Source organism: Pelodiscus sinensis, chromosome 21, assembly GCF_049634645.1.
Source record: "Pelodiscus sinensis isolate JC-2024 chromosome 21, ASM4963464v1, whole genome shotgun sequence".
NCBI lineage: Eukaryota > Metazoa > Chordata > Testudines > Trionychidae > Pelodiscus > Pelodiscus sinensis.
This window is the reverse complement of record NC_134731.1, coordinates 2,366,347-2,385,854: the sequence shown is the minus strand read 5'-3', so window position 1 is coordinate 2,385,854 and position 19,508 is coordinate 2,366,347. Positions and strand designations below refer to the sequence as shown.

The following is a 19,508-nucleotide window of genomic DNA, read 5'->3' as shown; positions in this document are numbered from 1 at the left end:
GCAGCGCGCTCCTCCCCGAGTGCCATGCGGCTCACGAGCAGCACTTCTAGCAGCGGCTCCACGTAAGGACGCGGTCGCGGGAGACGGGCGTGACGGAGGGAGAGAGGCGGGCAGGAGAAGCTGTTCCACCGGGGCTACAGTGCTGGAGTGTAAGGCGAGTGCTTGTTTCATCCCCCCTCCCAGCAGCGGAAATGCCTGTTGACAGCTCCTTTGTGCTCAAGCGCTGTGCGAGTGCAGATGTTGCTAAAAATGCCGCTTGCGTCACGCGTCTGAGCCGGCACTTGGTTCCCACGCTGGCCTGCTTCCCCCTGCGGTTTCTCAAGTTGCAGAAGAGCTGAGTGGCATGTGTCTGACTTCTGTCCGAATGCCACTTCCCTGTTCTCCCTTCGGCCTGAGCATCACTTCCCCAGAGACGGCGCGGTGCCCTTTCCGTAAGCCACAGCCTGCCTGCTGCACAGCACTCGGCTTGGCATCTGCTCCTGCACCTGGAGAGGCCTGGGCACACAGACGCTTGTTGTCAGCCAGCCTCGCCGGGCTGCCTTGGCACGGTTTCTAGTCTCAGGTGGTTCCACCTTGCTGGCATGCCAGCCTCAGTCAGTGAGTTTTAATCAGCACTTGTCTATGGGCCTCCCAGTGTTCCCCTGTATTCGGCAGCGCGAGGAGCCAGGCAGTTTGCGTGGAAAGCCCTCGTGCCTGCAACAAGCAGCTGCAAGCAAAACGCCAAGTGGAAGGCCCGAATAGTTGCACAAACGACTCACGAGTGCAGTTGCTTTCCTGGGGGGGTGACCAGAACCTGATGCTTCAAGACAGGCGGGATGGAAATGGGTCGCAAATGGCTTTGTCCTGACACACATCAGACGGGAGGCCCAGTGCTTGGAATCTCCCAACCTTGTGCAGTTGCTTCCAGAGCGTCCGCATCTGTTTCTTATTCAGTCTCGGTCCTGGGACTCCTGGGAAGTGGCTTTGGCTCCCAGCTCCCTGCACGTGGATCCCAAGTGCCCTTGGTCATGTCACTTACGCCCTGCGCTGCAGGTCTCCGTGCCAGCGAAGGCGATAGCCCTTCCCTCCCTCCCCCGGGTGGTCGGATAAATGCCCAGCTGGCCGTGTTCGTGGCTTCTGTGCTGGGCTGTGGAGGCATGTGGAGAGCAGTGGCCCGTGGGTCTGGGTGCAGCCCGCCATCCGTGCACCGTTGCGGTGCCCTTTGTCCCTCTGAGGCTCTGCAGAAGGGCCCCGTGGGAACTGCCAGGCCTCCGCAGCGGGGCTCATGCTCTGTACACCACAGATGTTGCTGCCACCCCGGTTTCCTCTTCCTGCTGGGGTGGGTGATGAAATGCCCTTTGCATGGGCTGGCATGGCCTGGGGCCGCGGCGGTGGCAACGCTTGGTGATGAAAGCAACACGAACAGCGGCTCGTCCCTTCCCGTGCGGGAACCAAGACGGGGAGAAACGCGGCTGGGGGGCCTGCTTCCTCTTGGCACGCTTTGCATTTCCTCTGCACCCCACACCGCCTCGGCCGCTGCGGTCCCCCGGCCCTGCCTTTCTAGTGCCGTGCCGGCGGGGGCTCAGCACTGGCCTCCAGCGGCGTGCAAGTCCCTGCCTTGGGCCCGGGTGCCCACGCTGCTGTCGAGGAAAGCAGCCTGAGCGTTAGGACTGGACCGATCTGTCCAGGCCCTGAGGGACCGTGGAGGAGCAGCGTGTCCGGTCTCAGATGCGCCCCCCCGACCGGCTGCCCTGAGAGGGGGGCGTGGGCTGGTCGCGGGACTCGGGGCACCTGGACGTCTCTTCCAGAGGCCTGGCGCCGCCTTGTGCAGACAGCTCCTCGGGGCAGGGCTGTGTGTGCCCGGGGGCAGCTCGTTGGCCCCACTCCGGACTCCCGCCTGGCCGCGCGGCGTCCCAGGAGCCGGCCCTTAGGGCAGCCTCTGCAGCGTGCCGGCTCCATGGCTACAGCAGAGCTGCGTTGTCAGGGTGACCCGCCGCCCCCGCCTTGGCACAGAAATCGGGCCGCCTCTTGGCTGGCCGGGCGGTTGCTCTCCGGGTTGGGAGGGGCTCCGGCCCGTCTCGGCAGAGCCCACGCCGCCGTTGTCCGGGGCGCTTTGCTGTGCGCTGCGGGGGGCTCTCAAATACCGAATCTCGGGAATCTCCTTTCTGGAAAAGGACCTGCCCTGCTTAAAGTGCCCTCCCCCCGGCCCCCTTCCTGACTGAGCCCCGCCAGCCACAAAGGCTTGGCTCCGGCGACTCCTCCCTCCGCCTCCTGCCGGCCGCACCTGGCTTCCCGAGTGGCTCTGCCTGTCCCCCAGCCGGGCTGCTCTGGTCGGTGCCAGGCCGCTGGCCGGCAGCTGCTCTGTTGGGGCTGAGGCAGGCTGGATTTTTTGCCTTCCTCCCGGCGACCCCGAGGGGTTCTCACGGAGGCGCTGTCCCTCGCCCACGCGCTCGCTGTTGGGAGTCCCCCGCCTTTGGGTGGATTGACAGGGCCGAGGCGTAAATACATAGCACCCAGCGCGGGGTGTCTGAGTAGCCTCGGGATGCGTCCCCTCAGTGGGCGGGACAGCTAGCTTCCTGCCAGCCGTGCTGGGTCCTGAGCGCATGAGGACGGAGGGCGCCTATGAAAAGTCTCTTTCCAGAACATTAGACGGGAATAGCGCTGAACTTGGTTCTGTAACTGGCGGTCCCCTGGGAACGCCCAATCCAAACCCTGCCAGCCTGGAGCGACTCTCAATTTCAGCAACCTCGTTTAACCCAGCAAGACACGGAACGCTCACTCCCATTTTCTCCCGAGTGGCTAGACCTTGCCCGGCAAGCCTTCGTCCCATGGAAACTGCTAACCTGCCCACCTGTCTGACTTCTCTGGGGAAGAAACCACATCGTTTGCAGAGGAGCTGTGGCCAGGCAGCACGTAGCCACGGTCCAGTCCAGTCCTGCGCTCCGTCCCCACTAGCCGTGCGCTTGGTCTGCTGGGAGTCAGCCTTTGTCAGCAGAGAGCTCTCCACAGCCGTGACTTCGGTCTAGGACGTGTCCGTGAACTGGATCTTCAGAAACACGTACAAGTGTGTTCTGTTCCGGGTGGTGCACGCGGGGATCCAGGGTTATCCGCACGGCACCAGAAGGCCCATCCAATTCAGTGGAAGAATTCCTCTGTGCTCCGTTCTGCATTTCAGCATTCCCGCCACACCACCCTTCCCCTTATGTTCATGCTCACACACGGCATCCTCTTGCCACGTACCCGAGGCTTGAGGGGTCTGTGGCCTGAGCCTTGTATCTTACGGGGAGAGCGCTGGGCCGGGTGTAAACTCTGCAGTGGAAGTGAAAGTGACCATCAGGCAGAACAGATGGGAGCCTGCCCAGGAGCACTCTGCCGTCAGCAGGCGTACACAGGGCTAGGGATGTTTAAATGTAATCGACTAGTCGATAAGCGGGGGAGCTGCAGCAGGATTAGCTCCCAGCCTCCCATTTAAATGTATTCAAAAGGCTGGTGCGCAGCAGGGGGACCCTGCCAGCTCTTAATACATTGAAAGGCTAAAGCACAGTGTGTGTGGGAGGGGGGAACACAACGCGAGCCAGGAATCAGCTGTCCTGGCTTGCACCGGGTCCCCCTCGCTGAGCCAGCAGGGCGCAGTGTATGGGACCGGGCGTGAGCTGGGTATCAGCTGATTCCTGGCTCGCGCCCGGTCCCCACTATCCCCCTGCTGGGGGGAACCAGCTTTCAAGCTGTCTCTCCGCACTGCCTCTGATGGAGGCAGCAAAGGGGCGGGAACGATGAGTCGAGGGACGAGTCGACTATCCAATTGAGCTTTTGCTTACTGGATAGTCGCCTAGTCGCTTGCGTCCCTACCCAGGGTGGCAAATCAGAAGCCTCCCTTATACTCTCGAGGGAGGGCCCACCTAAGAGACTGAGGCCAGATGATTGGCTGTGAATGTCCTTTGGGAAGGGCACTTTCCTGTTCACACCCAACAGCTTCTCGCTGCTTGGATCCGGAGCACCCTCCTCGCCCTGCGCTCCACTGTGATGTCACGCACGTGGCATTGTGACGGCACAGCAGCCGGGGAGGCTGGGGCACGCCCTCGTTGAAATGTCAATGACTTTGCTCCTGCGGCCAAGGAAGGGCGAAGCGCAGGGCAGCCAACGTAGCCGATGTGTTTGCGAGCTTTGCCAGCGTGCGCCTGTTCCTCTCCCCGCCCCAGCACAGGCAGGCAATGGGGAGAGCTACTCTGACCGTAATTCAAAACGAATGCCAGGGCAACCAGACCCTCCCGCGGCTCGGTTGGCAGCTGCCGAGCACAAGGCCTTCTCTTCAAACAGCAGGTAGGGGGAGGGCGTTCTGATTGCGGCCTTCCCCACTCACCCTTGCGTCTGTCCCCACGTGTGCTGGTCACTCCCTGCCTCTCCCCAGCCCCCTGCTCCTGTGCTGATTGTATAAGTGCCCACTGGCTGGGGGTTGTAGCCGTCTCTGCTGTCAGCTGCTTGGTTCTGGTTACTTGATCGTCCTGCTGCACATGCCTGATCCGTTTTTCCACATTCCTAAAAACGTGCTTTCCGCCTCTGGGACTGGGGAAGAGACTCCTTCCGAGGCACGCGTGTCTCCCCTGGGCGCTCGCAGAGTCTCTCTGGTCCGCACTCCCGTTCTCGCAGGCGTAGCAGGTGAGTCGTGGTCCTGAAACACTGACTCTGGCTGCACCAAGGGAAACCTCTGCAGGACAGTTCTGATCTGATCCCCACCCCTGGAGATCTGCAGCGCAGGCTCAGGTAGCCAGTGCCAGGGAGTGAGAACTAGAAAAACCAGAAAACATTTTTGTACTGGCTGAAGTAACCGTGCTGAACTGTTCCTTCTGTTCCTGTCTCCCCCTCCCGCAGCGATACAGATCAGCCTCCCTTCTCCCCCTGCGCATCCCTGTTCATGCTGTCCAGGTTGGGGCCTTAGAACGTCTAAAAGCGGGAGAATGTGAGCACAGAACTTTCTCCTCCCTGGAAGACTAATACCGATGTGCCTGAGCGACGTCCGCCAATGGATTTTAATTCCGTCTTTGAGCTGCCCAGCCCTCCGTGCATGTTCATTTTAATCCCCTAAAATATCTTCAGAAATGGTCATGTTTAGGGCCTGACCGGATCCGTGGTCCGTTGTGGACGGTTTCGCGGTCATAGGATTCTAAAAACTGGGACATTATTTCAGCCAGTTAAATCCAAAATGTCACAGCGTTGTAATCATTGGGGTCCTGACCCAACAAGGAGGTGTGGGGAGGGGTCACAAGGTCGTTGAACGGGGCTTGTGGAACTGCTGCTCTCGCTCCCGCACAGCTGCTGGCCGGGAGCCCAGCTCTGAAAGCAGCAGCCAGGCGACATGGGTCTGGTATTGCCACCCTTGTTTCTGCCCTGCTGCTGGCAGGGCGCTGCCTCCAGGGCAGGGCACGTGGCCAGCGGTAGCTCTCCACTTGCCCAGTTCGGAAGGCAGTGCAGAAATAACAGTGGCAATACCGTGGCCCTCTTCGTGGCCTGGGGCCAGCAGCTCCCTTTTGAGTCAGCCCCTCCCGCTGGAGAAACGCTGGTCTCCCCTGTGAAACCCGCACGGTGCAGGGGGACTGCGCCCAACGGGCCGGAAGGTGCTGTGCATGGCTGTGCATGGTAGGACCCCCGTGGTGGTGTCAGCCTTCCGGGGCCCCGGGCGCGGGTGGAGCAGTGCTGAGCGGGATGCAGAGAGCACGGCTGGCTGGCTGTGCCCGTTCCCCTGGGTCACTAGCTTTTGCTCCCCTGTCGTCTTGTGAGGGAGTGGCTCAGCAGAGCAGAGAGCTGGGCTGCATCCCTGCGATCTCCAGCCGGTGGGTCAGACACCTTGTCCAGCAACCTGTTCCTCCCGTGGTAAGCTCAGGAACAGGCTGGGCAAAGCATCGAGCCAATACAGACGCTGGGAAGACGAGGTGGGGACTGGCAGGAGGGCTCTGCAGAGTACGTGGCTTCAGCATGCCAGGAAAACGTTCCGTTCCGTCCAACGTGCACTTCAAGGGCCCGTGTCGCCTAAAGGCTTTGAGGACACGGTTGTTGTCCCATGGTGTCAGGGGAAGAGCTGTTGGCTAAAATTCTTGCCCTGGGAGGCTCGGAGGGACTGGTTTCTCATGAGGGAACATCTGTTCCACATGCCTGGTGATGCATCTTTAATGTAGCACAATAACAAGTCTTGATGCTGTTTGATCTAGGAGGAATTTTTGCTCCTCTGAAAATTCCAGTTTGTTGGCCCAGCACACTGCAGGGCTGGCGAGTTACCGGCAAAAAGGAAAAGGCCTCGGGGGGAGTCTGTGGGGTGGGGGCTCGGAGGCTCCCCTGAGATGTTGCTAGGAAGAAAAGGGGTTCTCGCAAGAGTTCCCTTCTTGGGCGCCCTTTGAGGGCAGAGGTAATGCACTTTTCTCGTGGACGCGTGGGGAGCCAGAGCAGAGACCAAAAGGTGACACTTCCCCTCCAGAGCAGGCAGGATAGCCAGCATCAAGGCCCCGCTGGGCCTACTGACCCCTGGCAGTGGGCGATGACTGAATTCTCCACAAAGCCTTTCTCTTCAGAGGGGCGGAGGCGTGTGCTCACCTGTACGTCTGGGCTTGGATGCTTCCGTCCCTCGGATTGCTGAGACGCCGGTTTGCTGGGAGAAGGAAGGATGCACAAAGGGTGTGGACATGGCGTGGTTTAGCTTTTATCTGTTTCTCGTAACTTGTCATTTCCTTCAAACATGCGGCAGGGTTTCTGCTCTGTTTTAACGTCCTTTTCGTTTGCTTGAGCCCCGAGGGGGCGGGTAAGCTGTCGGCTTTCTCGAGAGAGGAGCGTAACGACGCTGTCCGTCTCTTGGGGGACTAACTCGGGGCTGTCGGCGTGCCCAGTGCAGGGGCTCTTGGGTCCCTTTCCCTGTGACTCTGGCCTTGTCGTTTCTCACTTTACTCCTTTGTAGTGTGTGGGGTTTCCCCTTTCAGTGTGGAGTAAAGTACCCCGACCTCTGGGTGACAGGACATTCAGGTGTGCTAAGAATGGTGTGTCCCTACAAGAGAAGTACAGTTTAAAAAGCAAATTGCGTAGGGTTTTCTTTGTGTAAAATCTTTTTCAGAAGAGGGTTTCCGGCTTGCTCAGTCTGCAGTCCGCTTCATTCATCCTGTCACTTGATTTAAGGGCAGAGTCAAGCCAATGAAAAGGTGTCTCTCAGTAACAGCATTATGGCTTTGCTTTTAATGTATTTGAGTCTCTTCACGAGCCAATTATCGTGTGAATCGCCAGACAATAGAGTTTTATGCCTCATTAATCTGCTGTACGGACTGATGCTCCTTGAGCTAACTACAAAAGCAAGACATCTGTTGCTAGGGAGCATCTGCTATCTCTGACCAGCAGCGCCCGGGGTAGCCAGACCCGGTGCAGGACGGATTTCCAGCATTGCAACACGCTTGTGAGGTGGGAATGTCCACCAGGCATCTGGGTTCCCAGGTCCAAGCACCTCTTCGGGGAATGCCCCCGCTTTCTCTGTGTTCTTGCTCTCAGTAGCCCTACACGCGTGAGTCTGTTACACGTGTGCTCTGAGCTCTGTGGTATTTCTAGAGGGGAAAGAAACTTTGAATTGTCCTTCGCCAGCACAGTGGTCTGGCTCTAAGTGCCTTCCCTGTCGGGCCCTTGTTTGTCATGTTGCCTTCTCGCCTTTCAAGCGACTCACTGTGTGTCTTTCCCTTGCAGCATCAGCGAAAGCTTCCTCACTGTGAAAGGAGCGGCGCTCTTCCTGCCCCGGGGCAATGGGTCGTCTACCCCCAGAATCAACAACCGGCGCAACAAGCATGCAGGTAAATACCCCAGGCTTCCTGACTGCCCTCTCCCCAATGTCTCCTCTTTGGGGCTCTGTGCCAGCCCATGGAAAGCACCACACTGCCACTCTCGGCTTTCCTGTCTAACGTTGGCCTGCCCAGGCCACTGCACTTTGTGTTGCTTGGCCCGCGGGTCCCAGCAATAAAACTCTTAACGCAGCGCTGCCTGTCCAGCAAAGTGCCCCAAACTCCGGGCCACTTGCTGTCTTTTCACCACCGTGGCGATTTAGGGAAAGGATCGTGAAGGCCCCTGGTTCTCCAGAACTGCTGAATTGTGAACTTCCCATTCGGTAACGTTCGTGGAGGCGCGTGAGCGCGAATCCATCCGCCCCGCGGGACGATGTTCTCGTTACTCGCGCACTCGGTCCCCTTTCCGTTGGGGCCCACGTCAGACCCTGGGCCGGGTAACGGCTCTCCTGGCCCTGGAACCGACTTGTCCAGTGTCAGCAAAAAGAAAGGCCTCTTTCTAACTCTGAGTGGGGTGGGGAGCTTCAGGGGCCTGTAAATGTGGCTTGTGTTCGGATAGACGCGTGTACTGCATGAATAATATGGAGCCGGTCAGAATTCCACCCTCGCTGGCAGCTCGATTTGTTTTCTGTGTGGATCCTTTGTTGGAAAAGTCAGTCTCTGAATAATGAAACCCAAACGCGGCAGGGAAGCTGCTCTTCGGTGTGTCTGTGGTGCTGACTCATGGACGGTGCTCCGCAGGCCGCGGGGAGTCTCAGGTTTGGTCTCCCTTCGCCGAGCAGGCCAGGGGGCGAGGGCAACACGAGAACGTGGAACTTGCACCTGGGGCAGAGGGGCCGGATTCAGCTTTGTCCTTGCCGAAGAGCGCCCACCCGAACGAGAGTGCAACCGAGTCCAGCCCCGATTTCCATGGCGCTTCCGTGTCGTTAGCCCCTCCCCAGCGATGATCCGCGTGAGGCGCCAGCGCCCAGTGGTAGCGCCGCTAGGGAGGAGCGGACTGCCGATGTCAGGAGTCAGGAAATCGTCTCCCCTCTCCCCTGGCCACAGCCCTGGCAAGGAGCAGGAGCTGAGCCGTGGGAGGAAATCCAGTGGGCTGCACGTTGGTTGAAAGCCCGTCTCCATGGCTGGGGATTTAAGTGAATCGGTCTGTGGTATGTAAGTGGGGCTGGAGGCCTAGAGCTGCTGCCCTGACCTGTCTCCTTGGACTCTCCAGAGCCCCGGTGCCCGCCTGCCGCGTGCTCTGTTAGCCGTACCGCGCCGACCAGGCCTTCTCTTAGCCAGCGGCGTGGGGTTGGTGGTGAGCCTGGCCAGAGCGGCAGCACAGGCAGCTCTCTGGTGCTCAGACCACACGCGAGGGAGCTGCCTTGCAAAGGCTTGACGGCCTTAGATCGGGGGCGCAGGAAGAAAATGCTCCTGTAGTGACGCTGGCGCCTGCAGAGATCGGATTTCTGCTTGGGGGCGGTTGCTCACGGCCTTGCGTGTTCTGTTCTGGGAGGCAGTGTGGCCTAGGTGATAGAGCTCCGCGTGGGGACTCCGTTTTGTTCTGGTCTCTGACGACCGGGGACACGTCGCTCCCCCTCTCACACGTCCGTTCCCCCGCCTAAGTGGGGATGCTAATCTGTAGCTCGTCCTTCACACGCGCCTCTCCGGTGGAGGGCCTGCAGTCGTCCTTGTGTCGGTCATTGCCTGCTGAAATGGAGTACGCCCCGCGGGCAGGCGCTGCGCACCTCGGACACCGCACGTTCCAGCTCACGAACCAGCCACGTGGCGAGAACCTCCATCTCATTCCTGGCACCAGAGCTTTCTGCGCGCAACACTTTTCTGACCCCTCCCCAAATCCAGCTAGAGTCCCCGCCAGCCACGAGGTTGTCACAACAGGAAATGGTCTCTGCTCGCCCCCTGGCTTTTTAATAGCGCCGCCCCCAAAGGGGGAAACTGATTAGCTGGAAGATCGTCCGGCTAAGAGAACAGCCTACCACGTGGGGCTGCCCTCGAGCAGTGCCTGGCCCAGCCCCCTGCGTGCAGCTCGCTCGTGGTCTTCTGGATTTGGCCGGGACCAGACTGAGCCCGGAAAGGGGGCCCTGGCTTCCCGAGATGCACCCCCCCAATGAGACGTGGCTACTGAAAAGTCTGGCGCCCCGCCCTCCAGAGCTGGCCCGGCAGTGTCCCCCAGAGCGCGAAACCCGCTGCTCTGTCTCGCCTGGGAGGGAAGGGAGCAATAGCGCCTCCCTCGGGCCTGCACCGCCTCGGGGAGGTTGACAGCCCCAGTGGGACCCCGTGGCTGATGGTGAGACCGGAGGGGCAGGGGCTGGGCTTTGTCCAGTCTCCCCCGGAAAAGGCTCAGGACCCAGCGCGTTTCACTGTCACGGCCGCTTCCTGCGAAGGACGCCCTCCTGCTCCGGGGCGCCAGGCGCCAGACACTGGCCAAGCCAGGCTCCGTCCAGGAGCCGTCTGGGGCAAGGAGACGTAGACCTGCAGGTGCTCTGAGCTCCCCTCAGGGAAGACACCGCTTCTTCACCCGTTCAGCCTGGGGGCGATTCCCAGGGGCCGACCGGCAGCGCCAGGGTCTGCAGGGCTGAGCGCGATGGGAACGGCGAGGCGCAGGGAGTCGCGTGTATCCCCGGGGCGAGCCCGTTACCTGTGTCCAGGTTGCCGGGAGCAGCCGTTCAGTCCTCAGCACTTCCGCGGGGCAGTGGCTTCCCAGAGGCAGCTGTTTCTACCCGTTCTCCCAGCTCCTGCCTCCTTGGATACACTCCGACGAGAAGTCCCAGGGCTGCATCTGCCCAAGGGGGTCTTTGCCCACGAAAGCTCGTGCTCCAATAAATCTTAGTCTAGAAGGTGCCGCAGACTCCTCGTCGTTCATGCGGATTCACTCGAACTCGGCTCCCCTCTGATACTTGGGGACACTGGGGCCCAGGTTCCCACATGGCAGCGCAATGTGCCCCCTAATAGGAGGCGCAGGATTAAGGTTTCCTTGAACCAGAGCCCTGCAGATCGGCAGATTCCCACTAGGGTTGTGCCCAGGTAAGCGGTTGCCTGGGAACAGTCCCTCCCCCGTGGCCTGGTGCGGGGGGGGGCCCCACCAGGCCCATCGTGCAGGAGCCAGCGACCAGGCTAGGGGCTGTTCCAGCTGGGCTGGAGCGGTCCCCAGCCTGGGATCTCGCTTAATCGGTTAACCCGCTAAAGCTCCCGTTCAACCGCTTAACGGATGAGGCGGGATTTTACGTCCCTAGCATCCGCCTCCCTGGATGTTGATGCAGGAATCAGCAGCTCGTTTGTGCGGATACGGATGCGGCTATAAATCTGGTGTCTGGAGCCCTGCATAGTTGGGGACATCCCCTTCCAGCCGCGGGTATCTACACCCGGATAGCAGAGCGGGTGGCCGATGCCGAGGCCATGCCCACACTGGGCTCAGCCTGGAGTGACCACAGGCCTGCGCAGCGCTGAGCACTTGGCCTCTGAAGCCGTGGCCTTCCCCTAAGGAGCGGGCTGGCCAGTCCGAGCGTTCCAGACGCAGAGGGCGGACAGCCAGCACCGCCTGGGGGCTCCGTCCCGCTCCCTGGGGATCAGCCCCTGGCCAAGCGGGTCTCGCTGCCGGCGGTGCTGCTCCCTGGTGTTCCCAGGGCCGAGGTGCTTGTGGGAGACTCCTCCTCCCTTATTCTCCGTGTGCGAAGCCGCAGCCCGGCTCCCTGCAAAGTCCCTCTCTCGAGGCGGGGACCGGATCCCTGGCGGGCGTGGCTCTGGGCTGGGCTTGCGAATGCCTGCTGGCTGGGGAACGGCCCGGCTCGCTGCCAATGTCTCGAGCACCGGGAGAGCGCCAGTGGCTCTGCCGCCCACAGCCCGGGAGCTCCTGCTTCCCCTGAAGCCCGTGGCTCTCCGGGTAGCCCGGCCAGCTGGCGGTGGGGCGGCAAGGCAGCCAAGCTGGGAGAGGGTTGTGCTCGGGGGGTCCCTGGGCGGGTGGGACGTGCTAGACTAGCAGGGGTCGGCACTTGGAGGGGCTGCTCAGAGGGGCTCCGGGATGGGTGGAACCCGGGAAGCAGGCGGCTTATCGGCCTCCTTACGAGGTAACCGGTTAGCTGGCCTGGCTGGCTGGTCCCTGCCCGTGGCCACAGTGGGCCCAGCTGAAGCAGACCTCCCCTCCCCCTGCTTGTGGCCGCGGCACAGCCAGGGCTGGAGGCTGGGGACAGAGCAGTGCCCCCCACTCGCAGCCTTGGTGGGGCTGAGGCTAGAACAGGCCACCCCCCCGGCCACGGCCACGGCCTGTCGCGCTGCAGGCGGGGGGGCTGCTCCGGGGCTAGCTGGTTCCACCCAGTGTTTAACCAGTTAACGTTTAAACCTGAACGGACGCCCCGTCCTGGAATGGGGGGAGGGGCAGACGTCCCCCGGAGGCGACGGGCTGGCACAGAGCGAAGCGCTGACGAACGCTCGCTTCTGGGCGGCCCAGGGGGTGTGAGCCGAGAGGGGTTGGCGTGTCCTCACTCTCCCTCTCTCCTGCAGGGGACCTCCAGCAGCACCTGCAGGCCATGTTCATCCTGCTGCGCCCAGAAGACAACATCCGACTGGTAGGTTGGCTGGCTGAGCTGCGCCCCGTTGGGTGGGGCGGCTCGCGCGCCAGGGACAGGCTGCAGCGTGCCTTGCCCGGCATCGCGGTTACAGCCCAGACGCTCCCCGGGAAACGCAGCCGGCGGCTCCCTGGCCATGCCACAGGCAGGGCTTTGACCCCAGGGTCCTGCCCACTCTTGGCGACCGCGCTCGTCACAGACCCTGTATCGGTCGTCGTGAGAACGCCGGGGCCTGGGTGGATTTTAAATGCAGGGCGGGGCTCTCCTGGGGGGCGGGGGAGGGGTTTGAGGTCCTCTGTCGAACCTGCCACAGCAGTGGAGACCCCACGAGGCTCCAGGAGGGCTTGCAGCTTCCTGCTGGCTCCACCTTGCCCCGGGCTCAGGAACGCGGCCGTTTGGAAAGGAGACTGGCGAGTGCGTAGCAATTGCACGTCTGATCGCTCAGCCCAGCAGCGGCTGTGGGCGTCGGGGGCACTCGCGTCCCAGTAATGCCCCTGGCACCGCGCGGGATGGGGCCCTGCCTCGGGCTGTGCGGCTGTTGCGTGTGCGCTGCCCAGCAGTGTTGCTGCCTGCACTGTGCGGCGCAAAGCCAGGTTGCCGCTAGCACCTGAGAAGGGCCCTGCCTGGCGCTGTTTGGAGGCTGAGCTCAGCGGCCCCCCGAATTGGCCTGATGCCGGCGGGCGAGGGCGCTTGCGAGAGACTCGTGTCCCAGAATACGAGCGGCTGAGACTGGTGTGAAGAGCGTCCAGCTGTGTCGGTGGCTGCGGCCCCGCCCCGCCCAGGGGCCAGCTGGCAGAGGGCACTGGGGTTTCAGGAGAGCAGGATTGGGCCCATTAGCGGACCTGGGTCACACCAGTAGCAGGCAGGCAACGGGCTCGGTTGTACGAGGAACTCCTCGAACTCGGCCCAGTGCAGAGCCCGGGCAGCTGGCTTTTAAACTTCCAAAAAACCAAATCTTGTTCCGCACCCAAACCAAATTTGCGGCTTCTAAGTTCTCCCGGCCCTGCTGCAGGCCTTGTGGGTTTTACCCTCCCTCGAGGTGATGGGCAAAACCTCTGTATCCGCTCCGGACCCACCTAATGTTACACTGCATGCTGGAATCTGGTCAAAACAAGCCAGCGGCTGAGGGGGAAGCGGTGTTGTAACCACAGCGTGCGGTCTCAAGGCAGAAGCTGGGTACAGGAATAGCTGCAAGAGAGTTTCTGTTGCCGGTCCGTTTCTCAACGGGAGAAGGGAATGTTCCCTCGTGTGGGTCAGCTGCCCGCCCACTGCTGCTTACGACAGCCGTGGCGTTGGCCGGCAGGGACTGATGCAGCTGAGTCTCTTGCGGTTCCTTGCGGCGTGCGATTGGCAGTGAGGGGGATCCCTGTTCGGAGGAGGAAGCTGAGAATTTCAGCTCCCTCTCCAGCCCCGGGAGACTCAGCTTGTGAATTGCTTGAGATGTCACCGGTCTAGGCGGACAGAACTAATCACTGGCTGCCCTGGGAAATGTTGCGGAACAGGTCTCCTTGCTAGCTGCGCCCGCGGAGGCTCGGCAGAGTGGGGTGGCCAACGCCGCTCCTAAAAGGTCTTTCTCTTCGCGGTGCCTGTGGAAATCCTGTCCGACGTGAGGCCATGTGACCTTTGGCACCCGCTCTAAGGAGTCTCGCATTGAGACCGGACATCTAATTACAGCTCCCCAGACTAGCTGAGTGAAGTAAATGAGATTACGCTAATCCCCTGGCTGAGACGGGCCTCGGGAGCCGCCTGCTTTAATTGTGTGGGGGTCACCAAGACTCTGCTCTTTGGGCTCAGGAGTGGCCCCTCCTCGGGCGAAGTGGGCCAGGCGTGGCAGAGCCCGGAAGCAGCTGGCCCCAGGTTCCGAGGGCGAGCGTGTTTGAAGGCAGCCCTGGGCAGGACCCTGGCTCTGCTGCTGACGTTTCTCTTCTCTCCATGGCCCGTAGGCGGTGAGGCTGGAAAGCACGTACCAGAACCGCACGAGGTACATGGTGGTGGTGTCGACCAACGGCAGGCAAGACACCGAGGAAAGCATCGTCCTCGGAATGGATTTCTCTTGCAATGACAGGTACCCGGGCAGACGCGTCGCCCTCTCCCCTCTCCGGCCCCCACGTTCCCGTCTGCTACCCTGAAAGGGGGGGGCGGGCGGCCATTGGGGGGGCGCCCGGAGTTGGAGCGGGCGGAGCACGTGCAGTATGTGGAAGAAAGCCTCGCCCGGCTCCCATGTGCGCACAGGAGTCGAGAGCGGTCAGTGGCAAGAGCCAAAGCCCTGCGGCAAGCACAGGTCGCCGGGAGTACTGGCCCCACTGCCCCTCCTGGGGCCGGGGGGGGCTGGCGTGTGGGCTGAGGCAGGGTCAAGTGCTCTCCAGCCGTGCGTGTGTCGGCCCGAGCGACGGCTTTATGGAAATGGCGGCTGGCCTCGCCGAAGGGCTGCAAACCACGGCCACGGAGCCACCCGGCCTGTCCATGCGTCCAGCAGCCCTGGAGGGGCAGAGACTCCCCAAAGGACGCTGGGCCCTTTGTAGAACGCGGGGGGCCTGCAGCCTAAAGCACTGGAAACCCATCCGGCTCTTAGCTAAAGGGGGGGAGAAGGACCCTGGGCCCTGAGACCTCCTGTTCGTTCACTTGGCGTTCACATGAGAACGGCTGCGTAGAGCCTCGGTGGGAACGAAGCTCCCAGCCGGTCGTGTGCACGGCCTGTTGGGGAGAGTCCTCCGGGCGGCCCCACGGAGCCAGGCTGGCTGGAACTGCTCTGAAGCCGCCTTCCTGGCTGTCGTTTAGCGGCCACGGCGGGGCGGAGTTTTTAGCGGTGCCTGGAAGCTTGGCTCGGAACTGGGCTAGTGTGCAGCTGGGGCTGTGTGCCGCGGGCGGAGAATCCCAGCCCCGTGCGTGCCGGGGGGGCTCTGACACAGAATTCTGGGGGCTGGGCGATTGCCGGCGCCGCCCCGGGAGGCAGATAAGTGAGGGCTCTCTGGCGCCGAGTCGCAAGCACTCAGATAAAGGTGGCGCAGGCCTTTGGCGAGCTCCTCGGGTTCTAGGCTGCCCCCCCGCCCACTCGCTATTTATAACTCGACACAGGCTTGTTGCTAAGGCCCCGCTAAACGCTTGCTGAAAGGGCCCCTAAAAATACCCGGCCACCTTGGGAAGCCGTTTCCAAACACATTTTCCATGAGCTCATCTCGTGCAGCCGACAGAAATAGTCGCATGCGGCGGGGCCAGGCATTGTGGCCATTCCTGCAGGCGAGTTCCACCGCCCGGCTGGTCTCAGCTCGGCCTCTCGTGAGCCCGGGCTGGGGCGAGGTGGCGCGGACAATCCGAGCAGGGCAATGGAGCGGACGCTCCCCGAACCCACCTGCTTCGATCACGGGGCAATTTCCTCCTCCCTTGGGCCAGCCGCCCCGCAGATTTTCTCGTTTCCACCCTCCCTTTATTTCAGCTCCTGTCCCAGACCAGGTCTGCACTGGGCCTGGACGGCCGGGTTAAGGCACTCCGCTATGGCGTCAGCCTGCCTGAAGCCGAGCTTGGAGCTGTCTCCACAGAGGGAGGCTGGCGGGAGCAAACGCTCCCATTGGCTTCTCTTACTCCTTTCGAGTGGCAGGATTATTGGCGCCTGTGACGGTGCGGCGGGGACCCCCCGATCCCGCAGCCCCGGAGCAGCAGGAACAGACTCCACAGCCAGTAGAACAGGGGGGTTATTGCTTCCCCAGGATCCAGCCCAGCACAGACGGGATGTGGCTGCAGGAATCAGGGCCAGGCAGCCTCAGACCCCTTGGGTTAGGGGGTCCATCACCCCCCCAGATCCTCAGCTAAGGCTGTTTCCTTCGTGTTTCCCAGCCAGCAACTGCCTCTGCTCTCCGACCCTGCCCCCAAACTAGGTGTTCGTCTCCACCTCCCTCCCTTCCTCTCCGGGGCGGGCGGGGAAAAGCCTTATCTGCCCAGGCTGGGACTGGGTGTCAGGGCCAGTACATGTGGGTGAGTCAGTGGGAATCACACAGCACCACGCAGGGAAACCCTGGGTTACAGAGCAGACAGCCCCCCACTACGTCACAGCACCCAACACAGGGCGCCCTGGGCGTTTGATTTAGTGGGTCTTAGCTAGACCCGCTAAATCGAACACCAGAAGAGCGATCTCCGGCCAGGCGAAAGCATGGCCCCAGTTCCACTCCCTGAGAGCGGACAGCGCATTGGCATGTGACCAGACTTGGCAAGCTAGTCCAATGAGGGAAGCGACAGCTGATGCCGGGCCAACACTGACGTTTCCCATCAGCGTCTCGAGGCAGCCTGTGCTCCTCTGCTGTGGAGGCCAGAGGACTCGGGGCGGGGGGGGCTGCGATGGGCAGGCTGCTGTTCGGGCAAGCATCCACTCTCACTCCGCTGAGCTCCTAGCAGCTGCGGCTGAAGGCCCAATAAAACCGGAACGGGGGGGTGCCAGACTCAGGACTGGAGCGGAGCCGCCTGCGCTGACGGACCCAGGAAGCAGGACGGCTCCGAGTGCTGAACTGCTGGAGGCCCCCTGTTGTCCCGCCCAGAGCATGCTGGTCCCAAGCAAGGATGTTAACCTGGGGTTACCTGGCTCACTGGGTCGTTGATATGATTAGTCGTTAAGGGGCCACTCTGCAGAGCCGCAGCGGGGGGCTCCCAGAGCCGGCGGGAGCTGGGACTGAGCAGCCCTGCCTTGTGCCGGCTCCGGGATCCCCCTGCCTCCCCCGCTGCGGCTCTGCATTTGCAGTGTAGTAGGAGCCAAGGGCAGGTACCATGCAGAGCCGCAGCGGGGGGCTCCCAGAGCCGGCGGGAGCTGGGACTGAGCAGCCCTGCCTTGTGCCGGCTCCGGGATCCCCCTGCCTCCCCCGCTGCGGCTCTGCATTTGCAGTGTAGTAGGAGCCAAGGGCAGGTACCATGCAGAGCCGCAGCGGGGGGCTCCCAGAGCCGGCGGGAGCTGGGACTGAGCAGCCCTGCCTTGTGCCGGCTCCGGGATCCCCCTGCCTCCCCCGCTGCAGCTCTGCATTTGCAGTGTAGTAGGAGCCAAGGGCAGGTACCATGCAGAGCCGCAGCGGGGGGCTCCCAGAGCCGGCGGGAGCTGGGACTGAGCAGCCCTGCCTTGTGCCGGCTCCGGGATCCCCCTGCCTCCCCCGCTGCGGCTCTGCATTTGCAGTGTAGTAGGAGCCAAGGGCAGGTACCATGCAGACACGCGACGTCCCGGGCTGGCGCAAGCCAGGACTGCTCAGCCCTGCCTCGCGCAGAGTCCAGCAGCCCCTGTTCGCAGAGCCAGGGCTGGCCACAGACCAGGGCTGCTGTGGGAGCAGTCTCTGCCCGTGGCAAGCCTTGACCTCCCCTATCCCCCCACCCCCGCTGCCTCTGATGGGGGTGGGCAGGTGGCACCATGGAGCCAGTGCTGGGGGGAACCAGCTTTTAAGCCAGCTCCGCCCCCCCTCCCCCCCCCCCCCCTCTTCTACAGAGACAGCGGGCGAGTTGGCGACTCCCCGCTAACATCCCGAGTCCAGGCCGGTTCGGAATTCGCCCTGGGAACGCGCCAGGCACGCGAGCTCCAGCACCCCCGTGTCAGAGGACCAGCCCCGGGGAGCAGGCCCGCACGGGGGTTTGCAGCCGCTGCTGTGCCTGGGCTGACCCTCTGTTTCTCCCCACAGCAGCACGTGCACGATGGGCCTGGTGCTGCCCCTGTGGAGCGACACGCTCATCCACCTGGATGGGGACGGGTAAGCGAGCGCCCTGCCCCGGGAATTGCACGGCCCCGGGGGGAGGGACGGCGCTGGCCCTCATCGCAGAGCATGGCCTGGCTTGCAGCCTGAGATCGACCTGCCGTGAGGCCACAGCGGCCGCCCGTCACGCGGGCCTTCCAAGGGATCCCAGCATGCTGCACGGCTCTGCGGCGGGAATACCAGGGCGGCGTCTCCACTGCCAGGGTTCCTCCCGGGGCCAGCTGCAGAGGACGCCCTTAGCTCGCGTGGGCCTGCACAGTGCGGTCTCCAGGCCTGGCCCAGACCCGGCTGGGGCCACCTGCTCACCCGGACGCTGCTGCTGCCGTGGCTGGCGAGTGCCTTTCTTGCAGCCGGCGGCCTCGCGGATCGGCCGCCACTGGACACTCACCCGCCTGCCGTGGGCCCTGCTGTTTGCATCCGTCCCCCAGCCGGAGCGACGCAACACACTGGGCCTGGGCCTATCCCCACGCCGGCCTGGCTGGCGGGAAAGGGCTGGGCGGAGACTCCGGGGTGAGGGTCTCCTCCTTACTGGAGCCTCGTCTGCTCTTTCCCCAGGGGGTTCAGCGTCTCGACGGACAACAGGGTCCATGTCTTCAAGCCGGTGTCTGTCCAGGCCATGTGGTAAGGACTCCTGGGATCCGTCCCCGTGCGCCTGGAGCCAAGGCTCTTCGGGTCCCAGTGTCTTGCGAGACGCGGCACCTGGCTCCGGCGCCCGGGGAGCGTGCGGCATGAGCACCGTGGCCACGGGGGGGGCCCCCACTCGGCCCTTGGTCTGCAGTGTCCGCATGGTCGTTTCTTCCGCTCGGGGGGCCCTGACCTCGTGCGCTGGGCAGGCCTGAGGGGGGCGCTCATCCCCGGGGCTTGGCGAGCACGTGGCATTCCGCGGGGCTCTTGGGACCCAGCAGCGCAGCCCTGGCCGCCGTGCTGACCCGGCTGGGCGCTGCATGCGGCTGTGACCTTTGCAGGGCGGGGGTCCCGGGGCTGCCCCAGAGCCGCAGCCAACGGGCGCTGGTGGGCCCAGGGAGGTGCTGACGTGTGGGGCTCTTCTCCAGGTCTGCCCTGCAGAGCTTGCACAAGGCCTGCGAGGTGGCCCGAAGTCACAACTACTACCCCGGGAGCCTCTTCCTCACCTGGGTCAGCTACTACGAGAGCCACATCAACTCCGACCAGTCGTCCGTCAACGAGTGGAACGCCATGCAGGACGTGCAGTCCCACCGCCCCGACTCCCCGGCCCTCTTCACCGACGTGTAAGTCAGCCGGGCTGTGTCCCGTGCCCACGGGGAGCATTGCAGGACCATAGGTGGGTCCTGGGCTGAGTAAGCAAAAGGCTGGGAGGCTGCTAATGGAGACCTCCCCGGTGTCCTTGTGCTGAGTCTCCGCATTTGTCAGGCACTGCTAGTGCTCTGGGCAGCGCTCTCCCCTTCAGCAGATGGGGATGGCAAAGTGACTTGCTC

General features: G+C 62.8%; 1 protein-coding gene across 13 annotated transcripts in view; it reads left to right on the top strand.

Annotated features, from left to right (window-relative positions):
- Positions 1-19,508, top strand: part of SSH2 (slingshot protein phosphatase 2) — a 135,970-nt gene that overhangs the window by 98,606 nt on the left and 17,856 nt on the right. For 7 of the 13 annotated variants that reach the window (XM_075904604.1, XM_075904603.1, XM_075904609.1 and 4 more), the window contains 6 exons: positions 7,687-7,790; positions 12,276-12,340; positions 14,284-14,405; positions 17,983-18,051; positions 18,610-18,675; positions 19,107-19,301. In XM_075904604.1, the coding sequence (XP_075760719.1) occupies positions 7,687-7,790; positions 12,276-12,340; positions 14,284-14,405; positions 17,983-18,051; positions 18,610-18,675; positions 19,107-19,301 (621 nt within the window). Of the gene's footprint in view, positions 1-3,645; positions 4,300-4,337; positions 6,643-7,686; positions 7,791-12,275; positions 12,341-12,657; positions 14,037-14,283; positions 14,406-17,982; positions 18,052-18,609; positions 18,676-19,106; positions 19,302-19,508 lie in introns of those variants that run through there. The other 6 variants (XM_075904602.1, XM_075904601.1, XM_075904610.1 and 3 more) reach the window with 6 other exon arrangements.